Below are 14,165 nucleotides of genomic sequence, written 5' to 3'. Positions count from 1 at the left end.
TGCAGCAGGATAAAATTAGCTGACCTACATAACGAGCATTAATTTTAGATATTCGCTAGTCTTGGTTTTGCAGTGGTTTTAAACACATATGACATAGTGACCGTACAGTTAGCAAGAGGGTTCACTTTCTGAGGTGGATATTGCAGTTCTTAGAAAGTATCAGAAAAAAAGGTGGTGGCTTGCGATTTTTCAGCTTTTCTGTTTTATTTCAGCAAGGTGCAGTACAAATAAGTGTTGAGGAAGATGTTGGTTTGGAGGAAATGAGTGCTGGGCAGGCCTCTCAAGGTAAGAAGTACATTTTAAATTTTTTTTTCTGGAACTATTCTGCCTAACCCAGATCACTTAATGTGGTAACATTATTATTTCTTTGAAAGACAGCCACTCTGGTAGGAAGCCAGAAATACAGAGTCACCTATTTTTGGGCAGTAGGAACAGAGATGAATGTTTGAAATACATAAAAATTTGTTTGCTCCTAAGATATAAAAAGAAAGGTATATTTCCTTCTTAGTATCCTACAGGTTAGTTGTTGACTCTGTCTATATATGTATATGCATATGTATATGTGCTTCTATTTTGTTTTGTATACATAATGGTGCCTGTTGATATTTTCTTGCTGATGAAAATATGAATAGGTTAAAATAATGCTATATTGTGTTGAGCTAAATGTGGGAATTACGCTATTATTCATCCTGCACTGTAAGAATTACTAAATGGTTTCTGCATACTGGTACAGAATACAGCTAGACTACACGCAGAGGCCACGCCAAGCTTTGTTCAGCATTGATTTAGGAAACTATGGAAATGGTTCCAAGCTGTTTTCAGCCTAATCTTTGTTGTGGTATACACTTGCAGTTAATCATTATTTGCTCTCAGATCAAGTCACAGGCAACTTTTTCAGTACAACCCCAGTGAAAATCTGTTCCATTTTTCATTTGAATTTGCCATTAAGGGGCAGACTGTCTTTGTGCAACAAATGGCTGTGTGCCTATCTGCACAACAATCACACCACAAGAATATAAAGAGTGAAGACTTTTGGGGCAGGACCAGGGGAAGCCCCAAATACTTCATTTGACTGTTACTTCTCTTCTGCCAACCTACTTCTCAAGCTATAGGAAAACTTCTGCATGAAGTTTATCAGCTGAAATTGTCCTTGCTAAGTGGTGGTAGGCAAAAAAAATGTTTACATAAACCCATACTTTATGTAAATAAAATAGCAAGTCTTTTGAACTTCCCATACACTCTGGCAGTCTACCTAGCTCTGAAAACAAACACTTGGATGCTTCTGATATCTTACCAGTTGTGGTAACCAGAAAGAAATTCAGAAGAGCTGTAGAAAAAGATTTAATTGTCAATAACTTCTTACTGGTAAAACTGCCATTGTTTTGTCTGAGCGCTTTGAGCACAAATGAGCATGGGATATCAAACATAAGGCTGCACGGTGACTGAAGTTATGAGAAAGAAAACTGGGAAAAGAGCACTACAGAAAATGCAACTGTTGTAAGGGGGAGTCATGAAAGTTTAGGGGAAGAGAAAAAGCTATCATGAGGCATTGTTTGAGGTTTTGTATGTATTGAAGAGCATTCTCTGCCAGCAAGCAGACCTGAGCATCTGATAAATTGTACTCTCCTCCCTCTCTTCTTCGCTGGTTTGTCCTTCTTTTTTTTTTTTATTGTTTAATAAAAAGGACTGGAGAGACATTTGAATCTCAGCCTGGCTGTTAAATTCAGAAAAGAACAAAGTGAGCATCTTAATAAAGAAAATTAACACTGCTTCTTCTAGGTGCCAAGGCTTCCGAGGGGCAATTAATTAAGAAAAGGAAATATGCTGAGCGGTAACTTTTCCTTTATTTGTAATTGAGGAGGAGTGCTGGCTCTGGCTGCCCTGGAGTTAGTTTTCTTCATAGCAGCTTTAACAGTGCTCTTCTGGATTTTTGACCAAAACAGTATTGATAACACACCAATGTTTTGGCTGATGATAAGCAGCGCTTGCACAGTGTTGAGGCTTGGTCCAACTCTAGTGCTTCTCCCCCTGCTCCTGCAGCACGGGCTGACCTTGCCCAGGGACTGAGCAGGGATGGGGAATAACTCCACCATGCATGCTCAGTTATATTACATTGATCACTCTTTTATATCCTTTTTTTTTTGGTTGTCTGTCTGTCTATCTATCTATCCACCCGTCCATGGCTATCTAGTCCTTTTTACATAAAAATGCATACTATTCTCACTATTAAATTTAACCTTTACAGTTATTTGTTCTCTTAGTTATGTAACTTTATTAATATTCCTATTCTACAAAAAATCATTGGATATTTCTGTTGATTGCAATTCTTGATATTCAAATCAAGGTGGGATAGGTAAGGGGTTTCTGAGCAGCATAGATAGTTTCTACAATGAGTTTCCTCGGTTTCTCAAAACAAACTAAACCACTGTGGTTAATATATAATATTGCTATGTCTACCAGACTTAAACACACCCTTATTTCCTTGTACTGTAAGTTTTGGATGTTTCGTCATGGCAACAATACCTTTTGACTTTCCAGACTGGTATGTGCTTTATATAGGTTTTGTCACTGTTTCTGCTCTTCTTGAGATTCTAGGTTGCATTTGTGTAGGAGATAAGGTGCTGTGCTCAACAGGTGTGTATCATCCAAGCTTTAATTTTCTCATATGCTCCAGTCATTGGCACATTTGTTAGAGTAGCAGCACATTTGCCAAGTTCTGAATAAAAGACTGATTACATTAATTTGGTTTTTGCCCTTTCACGAGCAATTACATTGGTTTCTGTAAGATGCCAGGTGCCATCAGATGAAGTTACAGAACCAGGCTTGGTGAGACGCACATCGCTTCATCCTGTCTGGTTCACTAAAAGGCAGTTGTGTGAATCAAAGCATGTAATTTCAGATGAAGAAAAAGGAGGGGTGTTGGTTAATTGTGAAGACAAAACATGCCTCGAGATTTCAGGAAAACCTTTGTTTTAGTAAAGAACCTCATAGAACAAGATTTTGGGTTCCCATATAAGGGCTAGTGACTGATTTATGAGCTTCCTAGTTGCAAACAGTGGCTGACCTCTCTGACCATATGCTCTCATATATAGATGCAACTGCTTATATGCAGGAGGATTTCAGGCTCTATGAGACTTAGTTTTCTTTCCCAAGAAAGCTGTACCTCCCTTCTCTCTGATTAGGTAGTTTAAGGTGAGGTTTATACTAGGCAAAGCTGTATGGTTTTTTTTACTCCCATGGCATAAAGCTGAACAGGCTTCTGCAGGCTTTTGACCAGTGTTACTGGTGGGAGTGGGTACATGCACACATACATACACCTCTAGGCTTTTGTCTCCAGTCATTACAGATTTGCAGGAGAGGGATATAAAAAAATCAGTTGTGAACTCTCATAACAGTTTCTGCAGATCTGTGCTACTATACCTGTTTTTCTTTCATCTTTACTATTGCCAACCACTCAGGTGAAGAAGTTCCTGAGCCTTCCAGCAGAGTGAGCCTTTCACCTTCGGATGGAAGCCAGATGCCTGCAGAAGGCGCATGTGTGCCAGTCTTCAATCCCTTGCAGAAACGGTCTGAAAGTGAACCTGTGCTGCACTGCCGGCTACTTCAAGGTGACTTGATTTTCTCTGTCAGTGTTTGTTTATTGAGTCGTTAAAAGAAGGATTTGTCAGAAAGTAAGTAACACGAACCTAGTACCTGGAGAAGTCAGCTGCTATCTCCCAGCAGAGTAGCTATGTTACAGTAGTTAGTACTTTGTCAGGTCTTCTCTACCCAATACCTTAGCCTTGCTGCGGTTTAGGCTTTCATATCTAGGAACAGGGTCTGTAGCAGGCTTTGCTAATTTGGGGGTGATGAAAAGATGGTGGAAGATGATGAGGAGAGAGCACATACATAAGATTTCTCAGTGTACTTGTACAATGGCAACTAAAAGCTTGCAAGTGCCATTGTCAATGTGGTCAATTTAAAGAAAAATTAACAAGCATTAAAGCAAAAAATTAGCATTAAAGCAAAGTATTTAGTATTAGCCTACAATTTTTCACCCTTTTCTTGCTCCTCAAAGCATGAAACAAACAAACAAACAAACAAAAAATCAACAAAAAATTAAAAACAAAAACAAACAAACAAAACAAAACAAAACAAAAACAAAAACAAAAAAAAACACCACAGTGGAGAGCTGGTGAAGTTTGCTGCAGCCACTTTAGTGTTGCTGATCCAGTTCAGCTGTTGTAGGAAAACTGCTAGTGTGAATTCTGAGTCCTTGATTCTGTTGATAGTCTTAAAATTCCACTAGTCAAGAGTCTTGCAGTTTTTATTATAGGACTGGAATCCCCGTAGTGGCTGCTGATACATATTAGCAATCAAAAAATCTTTTGGAATACTGGGAGCATGCCTATCTGGATAACACCGTTTTGTGGAATGTTTTTATGTCTCTGCTACTTCGTATGTTTTCTCTTTTCCTCCTATCAACTTCCACCACAGCACTCCAGAGAATCTGCTGCTGAAGCAAAAGCTACATGACACAGAGCCTACTTTTAGCTGTGAGAGTAGAGCATTTCTGCTGTAGAAAAACTCCACCAGTCAGAAGCATTTGGGTGCTTTAGGCTTGGTGTAACTGAGGTTAGGCCTGTTCAGCACTTGACCTGAGAGTTAAAAACATGAGTGCTGTAGGAAGGGAACTCAGCTGCAACAGAACAATGGAAGTTGCTTCAAGTTGGTCAGGGCTTTTCCTGCTGGAACGTTTTCCATCTCCTGCTGGTGGTGGCATGTTTGGTGTAAACCCAGACACTGAAGTGCTTCTTCAATAGCCTCTAGGTGCTCTTTATTTTTTTTTAACAGCGCTAAAAATTGGCAATTGTTATTTAGGCAGTGTTCAAAATTGGCAATTGTCATTTAGGCAGTGTTCCAAAGGCAGTGGAACTGAGTGCCTCTTGTCCCTAGTTCAGTCCTTGCAAGGTAATTTTGAATGGTCATTTGTTTTGGTTTGGGTTTTTTTCCTCATTAAATTCCCATTTTGTAGTATTACTAGGCTCCAGCTTGACAAGCAATTATTTTGAGGTATTTTGCAACTGGTAATAACCACAAGTTACAAAAAGTTTAGAAGCTGTTAAAAAAGCTTCTAAGCTTTGCTTAACTTGTTTCATACGACTGTATGATAACATTAACACTGAGCACTCATTTCAGATCTGTTCAGAACAGAAACAAAAGTGAGAGGAACCAATGCACACACAAAATGGGAAATAGCTTTCTCAGAAATACCCCATCAGACTCTTTGATATCTGATATGCTCTCAACTATAGCTGTGTATGACTAGTTTACAGGCATTTTCTGTTGTGTAAATCCAGTATAGAATGAGCCTTGCATGTCAGACTGTTAAGTTTTATGTTGTTAAACTGTGCACTGCATCATCACTGCATTAAGAATGAAATCTCGGGGGTTACTTGCTGAAGAACCAACCATACTGTGAATCAAGTGGATTGTTTGCTTTGTTTGGTCTTTCAGGGGTGGTGCTCAGCTCTGAACCTGCGATACAGACTGAAGTAAAAGCATCCCTCTGTGGTGTGACCTTGCGGAAGAGTTTGACGAGAAGAGATTTGAGAGAAAGAGCCCAGTCTTTGGTAGACTACAGGTCTTACAAAGACACCAAACAGCTTGTGGCATGGATTCTAGAGCAGTCTTCCTGCAGCATGAACCCTGACATACATGAAGTGGTGGGAAGTATCAAGTCTGTTTTAAAATCAGATGAGAAACGTATGGCAGAAGCCATCAGCAGTGCCACCTTCCTTGAGCAGGTAGTTTTATTACTTGCATTTATCAGGTGACATGGAAACCTGCTGGCTTTGGTTTGGGAGTATAGGTTTAGGTCTGCCACTGTGCTTTGTATGGCAAAGTTTTCTGAATGCCATTAGCTTCCATCCGTGTTTTAGTTTTATTCGGGGAGTGTGCAGGAGGCTGTGCACCTATGATGTCTCTTGCTTTATCAAGCACACAGCTAGGAAGGTTTTCAGAAGACTAAATATGTGTATTTAAAAGCTGAAGGAGATGGTCTTCTGTGGTAGAATGATGAAATGCAAGTAACATGACTTTCATAATGAGTGTGGCAGCAGGAGGGAAGAGATATTCTAAAGCATTTACTATGGTAAGCTGTAAGGAATGGAGGCTGACAAGGGAATTTTCATGTAAACCCACTAGCAGCAACTTTTTGTGATTGGCTCAAGAATAAAAATAAGACCTAGGACTAAAGGAGAGAAGCATGAAGTAGAAAATATGTGCTTACAATGGAATGAGTATTGAGAAGTTTCAGACATCACAGACTTCATAAAACAAAGGTTTTGCTAGCTTACAGACCAGATGAATTGATTGACACAATTGACACATGGTACAAGTGATATGCTGTGACAAATGGTTTCGTTTGAATTACCACGCAAAACACATTAAAGCTCTGCAAATAAAGTGAGATTTCCCACTGCAGCCTCCAGATAACAAAAGCCTCAACAAATAGGACAGGAACAGCGAAAAAAATTCTTATGAGAATTTAATTTATCACACTGGTGTGAATGTTACTGAAGTACAGCGGCTTTACAGAAGCACATATTTAGATTCCTACTAAGCAATACCTGACTGATTTGGAGTGAGCTAGTTCTTGTGCAGATTTTTGGGAAGAAAAAAACCCCAACAAACCACTCTTTTTCTTAATTGGGATTGCTTTTCCCATGACTCTTTGACAAATAGCTGTTTTAGTCTCACCTTTTTTTATTATTCTTTAGAAATAACACTAGAACTAACTTCCTCTAGCTGGCTAAGAAACTGTCTTCATGGAACAAGAGCCCAAAACCAAATCTGATTTGTCCTTTTTTTTTTTTCTTTCAAAGGTGATGGCACCTGCCCAGCAAGCCCGTGTGTTACCTTTCAGACAGTATTCTGGATTGCTGCACCTGGAGACCTGTGGTGACCTGAGTATTTCCACCACAGATGAAGATTGGCTAGCTGAGAGGAGGATCCAGAGAGAATGTGAACGGCCTCACAGTCATATTGGCATTGTCAGGGAAACTGCACTTTAGCTGGTTTCTCATTATTCCTCAGTGGAGCACTCTGTCAAACAGGCAGGCTGCACAGGAAAATGATCTCTGACGAGAGAAGGTGGACGAGTATGTCAGTAATCCATTTCTATTTTCTTTTTGATAGCCTTAGGCTCAGACTCTTAAGGGGAAGCTCATTCTGCAGAGCAGACTGCAGTGAGGCCTTGATGGAGCTCTCAGCTGTGACTGAGCTGCTTGCGATGTGGGACCATCCTGAGGCACCTCTCTAGTCTATCACGACTTAGGGTGGATTTGCTGTTCTTACTCCACATACAAGACAAACAGTGAAGAATGGCTCTGTGCCTTGGCTTAATGGGCTGAGAGTTTTTACTTTTTTTTACTTGTTTTTACTTTTTGGTCTTCTGGTATAAGGCAATTTAATTCCCTGTATTGGTACTTGCTGGGTACCAGCTGCCATCCATGGTGGAAGCATGTACACAGCCATCTCAAATCCTGTGCAGGTGACTAGCATCTTAGCTTCATCTTAGCTTCATCCTAGCACCACAGCATGGCTTAGGTTTGAAGGGACGATAGAGATCATCTAATTCAACCTCCCTTCCATGGCCAGGGACACCTCTAAACTCGACTAGGACTCATCCAACCTAGCCTTGAACACATCCAGTGAGGGAGCATCTACAGCCTCTTCGGGCAATTTGTTCCAGGGTCTTGCCACCCTTGTGCTGAAGAACTTTTTGCTGATACCTAGTCTAGCATTGTTTTGGCAATTTTAACCACAAGGCCACAGTGAGCAGCCACCCTCTGGCTAATAAATACATACACTAGTTGGCTGAAGCTGTTGGTGCAGGTAGTTTTTTTAAGCTCTGTTCTATATCTATACTGCTACCTCAGAATACACTAAGTATTTCCAGAGGCTGGGATCAGGCACACCAATTTTGCTTGGAGAGGTAGTTGTAGCCTTCTGTGTCTTAGTAGGGTAGCTGAATAATCCTGATGCTATTTTAGTGATAGGTCTTCATTTACAAATTATTAAACACCATTCATATTGAAACACAAAAAGCTTTAAAGTGAGTTTTAATTAAGCTTGTTCAGAAGCTGAAACTGTGCTTCATGGTTTGACTAATTAAAGATGGTACCTTGAATAAAATAAAATGCTTATCTCAATATGGGAATTGGTGTTTTATTTTTCCTGTCTAGCAGAGGAAATTCAATAGGGGTATTGAGTTTGGTGGAGCACCAGATGGGTGGCTACATTTTGCTCCCAGAAGTAAGAGCATAGCAAGTAAGAATTGAGGGATTTTGTCTTGGAGAATGAAAATATGATGAAAATGCACTGCTTCGTTGTAGTAGCTTTTACCTCAGCTCTGTTACATATTTTGCAAATCTATCACACTTAAAACTCCCAACTTTTCTTGTTACATATATCATGTTAAGTGGGAGTTCTTTCAGATCTTCAGTACTAACTTCCTTTCCCAGTTAATCATTGCCCTTTCAAAACTAGGTTGTGGTAGAGGAAAATTATGTGTGCCCCATCATTGCAAACTGTCCTTCTTGACAGCTCTTACCTTGCTGTCACACTCTATATAAAAGTTCCTGCAACCCCAGTGGGAGAATCATCTGCAAAGGTCCCTGGGTTCCAAGTCAGGATGCAAACTAAGCTTATGCTGGATCACTGTTCATTTAGTTGTCCATTCTCCTAGTGGAACAGAACTAAGCTGAGCTAGTTTAAGCACTGTCCAATGGCTGGTAAAAGGCAGGTACGTGTTTCGGGTAACAGGAGAGAAAAAAAATTGTTTCCACAAACTACATACTTACCATAGCTCTTAATTTGTAATTGATGAAGTGATTACTCCAGGATGAGCACCACAATTATTTATAAAACCTATCAATCAAGTTATTACCTGGGTAAGCTGTTTACTTTGTGACCTGCACAAAAAACAGCCCAATTTTTTTTTAGCAGGTCATGCTTTAACAGACACCAAGAGAAAGAATGTGGCAGCAGCAGCTGTTCCATCAGAGGAAAAAAAAGTACAAACTCATACTGTGAACCTTACTCACAATTCTGTTCTCACAAGCTTCTCTGGAAGACCTGGTCCCGGTCCCCGAGGAGTGCTTCAGGTTGCCCAGAATACACTACAGGCAACTAGTCTTGCTGCAGGTGAAGAATGCACAAGCCGAAGCACTTTGTCAGAGCAGGGTCCTGTCTGTTCTCTGTGTTCTCATGTAACACACCCACAAATTTGGCAGCTGAATCAGTGTGTAAAAAATGCTGGAATTCACATACTTCTTGGGAGATGGGCCTAAACACCAAGCAGGTTAGTTCCTGTAGCTAGGCTGAACTCTTCTGTACTACTGACTTGACACCCTTACTGGCTAGGGACTGAACGGGCCGGTCTGTGCTAACTGCAAGGACTACACATCACTGAGGAGTGTTCCGTCCATCATCACTCAGACCCTTCAGTCACTAACTGAATGCTGCACCTTGACTGCCCTGAATTTACAGCCCATCCCACACATCCCTCTGATGGTAGCTCACTGGTCCAGAAGAGATTAAATGCTTGGTAGACAGGAAGCGAATCTACTGCAAAATAATGCTCTTGGAATCTGAGTAGTTTTCCAAGATACAAGTTAAGTTTCTCTAGCAGTACTAGAATGATGATATTTGCAAGTTTAAAAAAAAAAAAAAAAAAAGAAGTTACCCATATACCCAAGCAATGTAGGAAGTTTTAATTTAATTATCTTTAAGGACCCACAGACACAGTACCATGGTCCAGGGGTTTATTTTCCTTACAATGTGAGCAAGAGATAATGTAAAGGACACTTGCCACGCTTAATGCTATTTCAACAAGTTTAAAAGAGGCAAAGATTTCAAAAGCTACATGTCTACAACTCGCTTTAAGCACCACAGTTCCAGTGACAGTGCAGCCATTGGTAAAAGAATAATTTTAATTTCCTAATGTATTTTTTAATCCATTGAGGAAAGGTTTATGCAAATCACTTTCATCTGAACCAGTCTCCCAACAGCATTTTCTTTTTTTTTAAAACCACTAGCTTTATGAGCTATCATACATTGCAAAGATAAACTTCTAATGCCCTTTTCCATTTGCAAATGCAGATGGAACAGGGAGCAAAGGCAGAGTACCTGCAGACTGTGACAGGGTGGACAGGAGGAAGAAGCATTAGTGGGCAAGTGGATGCTGATCATAAGGATAATCCTGATAGATGGACTCAAAGGGAAAAAAAAAATATACCTGGTTTCACTTTAATTCTTTGAAAGTCATTCTTATGTCTTCCTCCTGTTTCCCCTACCCCTATACAGTGGTAGAGGGAGCAAGCATGTCAGTCCATTGCTCAGGACTCAGACATTTTTCTGCCCTCCTAAGGTGCTCATTGGTAAAATCATCCCATGGTGAAAAATTCTGCACAAAACCTCTGCTGTGAAAGCATGAGAATTAGCATAAATTACAGATATGTTGTCTGGCTGAGCTTGAATACAAGCATTTTAAATAGACATTAGGTTTCAAGGGAGGTTAGACTTCTAGAAAGCAGTCATGCCAGATTTTCAGTAGTGGAGAAAATCAGAGCGTCCAAAAACATTGTACTGGAGAAGGCAGAAAATGTCTCATCTGCTGACCACTTGCCCAGCACAGAATTATATTATTATTAACGAGCAGACCAGCAGCCAAGCTCCTCCCTCTGCTCCCACATCACACGCTAGAGACCCAAAGCGCTGGACAACCAGGGGGAAGAACAAGTCAATGCACTCACCCACTGCAAAGGATGTGAAGGAAGGAGTGAGCTGGGCAAGGGGCCAAGCCATGGGCAATGGGAGCAGCCAGGCCATGAGCCCGTCATATATATAGCGGGGACTCAGAGACAGCTTCATCTTCTGGCACTGCTGTCCTGGGAACTCCACTTGCCATGAAGAGTCAGGGAGCTCTTCCAATAGCCAGAATCCCCACACAGCACATCCACTGTGCAGGCAGAGCTCCCAACTCCACTGCAAGCAGAGTCAGTTCTTACAGAGGTGGCTTCTTGTCCCACCTCCAAGTTACTGTGGAAGGTGGGGGCAGCTGGTGGTGATCTCCTGATCAGTTCCCACCCAAGGCTGGCCAGACCCTGGGTGAAAACCAGTCAGGAGGGTCTTTCTTGCCTGGCTGTGGATATCATCCATATGCCAATTCTCATTCAGGGCTGGGGGTTTAACCCCCACACTTCAATGTCTTTTCTAGTATTTTAAAGAAACAGAAGTAGTAAAGATTGGCATTTACAGCAACAATTAACCTCTTTAAGAATGAACCACAGCTCCCTTCCCATATGTGCTGCAGTTACTTGGTTTGCACTAGGTCTGAGAAGCATCTCTTAACACAATGTTAAAATTCTTTGGTTTCCTCAGTTTCCACTGTTGCCCTCTCTCAAAAATGTCAGCATGAAGATTCATAATGTCCTTTTATACATAATTCTGTTTGACATATGTATATATACACCTTATTCCTGACACCTAGCAGTTTCCTTAACAAGTTATGACTATTATATACAACTTAGGACCTGCAGCTACACTTCATTGTGGTGGCCAATGAAATCACTATTCAGTGGTTGTCACACTGCAGAAAAGCCAGATAGAAAACCTACCAGGATGCACACTTAGAATCTGAGAATTTTGTGTTACTCTTTATTTAAAGGTATAATACAGAAAAACTTTCTTGGCTTTGAAGTTTGATAACGTGCTGTTATGGGGTATAACTACACACTATTCTTGTGGAAGCAGCTGTCAACATCTGTACTGAAGAACCTTACAAATTATCAGCAATACAGTTTTAATTAAAAGCTCCCGTGGTAAAATGCAGACCTCCAGACACAAAGAGGGCTTTCAGTAAAAACTGATGCTCAGAATTCTAAAACTATGCTTTATAAAAGAAGGTTGTTAATTTGCAAACTGTAATTAAAATACAAACTGTTTGAAAGGAGTGCTCTTTTGGCTCAGTGACCTTATCAGTTAACGTCAGGACATTATTGTTGCCTTACTGACAAGAACCAAAACCAAAACTCCCTAGCATGTTTTTTGCACCAGGAGGTGCTGGTTTGTTGTCATCCCAGTAAGAAAGGCACTCAGACGACATGAAGTCTCAAATAAAATGCTATTTATTAGAGCTAATGTTATAAGCAGAAAGGATAGTATAGCTAAGTTTATATCCCTTCAGATGCTGAGAACCCCAAGTTATGCAGCATCAAAGTGGTGTTATGATTAGGGTGCAACTTAGCTGTGCAGATCAGATGCAAAGGTTGCCTCATTTTGGTTGTCTGAGGTATTACAAGGTTTTCTTAGAAGAAAACAACTCCATCACTTCTACTGTCAAACAAAAAAAGAATTTATGCTGCACTTCTAGGCAAAGGCAAGGACGCACAAATAGTGTCACCATCAGTACCAAGTGGGGGCTGTTTGTAGGCTCCTCTTTTTTAACCAACCCGCTACATTTATGCTGTGGCTGAGGGATATCTTAGAAGGCCATACTGTACAGACAGGACAGAGCAGTGCAGCACAGGCAAGGGCCTGCTCAGGCAGACATGGGGATCAGTAGTCTCTTCATGTACAAAGTTCTTCAGGTCAGGATTGCTACCCTATGCTCTAGCCCTGAATATTGATTGAAACCACAACCCTAGTCCTGATCTCAGGCACTGTCAGTCCCCAGTGTATCAGCATCACCTCTCCAGCCTGCAAGGCACTACAGGGTGCTGGAACTGTGGTGGGGACTGTGTGTCCTCTGACTGTGGAACCAAGCCACGCTGGAGGTGAGAGCAAGAAAAATGTCCCTTGTGAAGACAGCAAATCCATGAGATCTGTACCTGTACTGCTAAAGGAAAAGTCAGACCTAGGTTTAACCACTGAAATGCAGATAAGGTCATAATATAGAAACCAGAATGTGAAGCTTTAACACGAACGGTAATAAACAGGAAGCTGGAGAGTGGCACACAGGGAAACACAAAAAGCAAGCTCAGCCTATCATCTGCTGCACTGTTTACCAGCCACTTCACACTTTCTCCAATCTATCACTCAGGCAAATAAGGTGAAATAGGTCATTCTGCCATGTTGGCAGTACTTGTATTTCATGTTATGCAGAACCATTCAGGAGCTGAAACCCCACATTTAGTTTTCTTATGAAGCAGCTGTGGCATATGCTTTAATTTCTGTAGGTGCAAAGTACTCATGGCAAACTATGAAGCACAGAAAATCTTATGAAGCCTCACTTGAAGAAATGCTCCTCTGTTGGTTTTCATTGACTGACTTTCAAACACCATCATGTTTTTCATAATCAGTCTTTCATTACACAAATATTTTTTAACCTTAGCACAGGCCATTCCACAATTTATTCTAAGGGCAGACATACCACAATACTATCTCTTATTCAAAGGGTATTAGGTCTTCAAGAATAAACCATGCTTATGACCTTCAAAGAAAAACAGTGGTTTTGGAAATAATAGTAAGTGTAAAGACTTTATAGCAAGGCCTCATTTATGAAAAGAAGCATATTAAATCTATTCAGACAATGAGATAATACTACTGTCACATTAAAGGCGTCTTGAAATAGCATATTTTTGCCAGATGCAAACATGGTGACATTTCACATGGTAAACAGGAATCAGCTTCATTGAGGAGCATAATGCTGCTTTAAAAATCAAGTTAAGAGTACTGGTTAGAGTCAAGAGTATTAAGAGCATCTGCAGAAACATACACAGTATTACTCCAGACCGAGTGGGAAAAGATAAGTTCAGACACCTTCCAAGCACTCATGCACTCAGTATGGGCAAGCGAACCCCTAGATCAGTATGAGCAAACTCTCAGCCTTGTCTGAAGTATTTTTGCTTCATATTTTATTGTTGCAAATCTTACAGACATTAGCACTCTGTTAAATAAAGGAATGTAGCACAGTAGATACATCACAACAGAACAGCTGGCCAGATGCCCCCCCACCCCATCCAAACCAAAAAAGCTCACTCCTGTCCCCCATGCCCACCCCCCCAAATCAAACCACTGCAGCTTCATTACAGAGGTCAGAGACCTGTGGCAAAAAACATCAGAGGAATTACATTCGGTAGATGTGCAGTATCAACATTCCAGGCTCACATATATTTATA

At 40.7% G+C, this 14,165-nt stretch overlaps 1 protein-coding gene across 1 annotated transcript in view; it reads left to right on the top strand.

Annotated features, from left to right (window-relative positions):
* The window catches only part of FAM189A2 (family with sequence similarity 189, member A2), a gene marked incomplete at its 5' end in the record, with an annotated part of 18,627 nt that extends 11,572 nt beyond the window's left edge, over positions 1-7,055 (top strand). The window contains 4 exons of the mRNA XM_008939658.1: positions 213-285; positions 3,459-3,608; positions 5,497-5,786; positions 6,867-7,055. Of these exons, the coding sequence (XP_008937906.1) occupies positions 213-285; positions 3,459-3,608; positions 5,497-5,786; positions 6,867-7,055 (702 nt within the window). The remainder of the gene's footprint in view (positions 1-212; positions 286-3,458; positions 3,609-5,496; positions 5,787-6,866) is intronic.
* Between the last annotated feature and the right edge of the window lie 7,110 nt (positions 7,056-14,165).

The sequence above is a fragment of the Merops nubicus genome, unplaced genomic scaffold (genome assembly GCF_000691845.1).
Source record: "Merops nubicus isolate BGI_N331 unplaced genomic scaffold, ASM69184v1 scaffold20514, whole genome shotgun sequence".
In the NCBI taxonomy this organism is placed as follows: domain Eukaryota; kingdom Metazoa; phylum Chordata; class Aves; order Coraciiformes; family Meropidae; genus Merops; species Merops nubicus.
The sequence above is the reverse complement of the archived record's forward strand: the minus strand, read 5'-3'. Positions and strand labels throughout refer to the sequence as shown.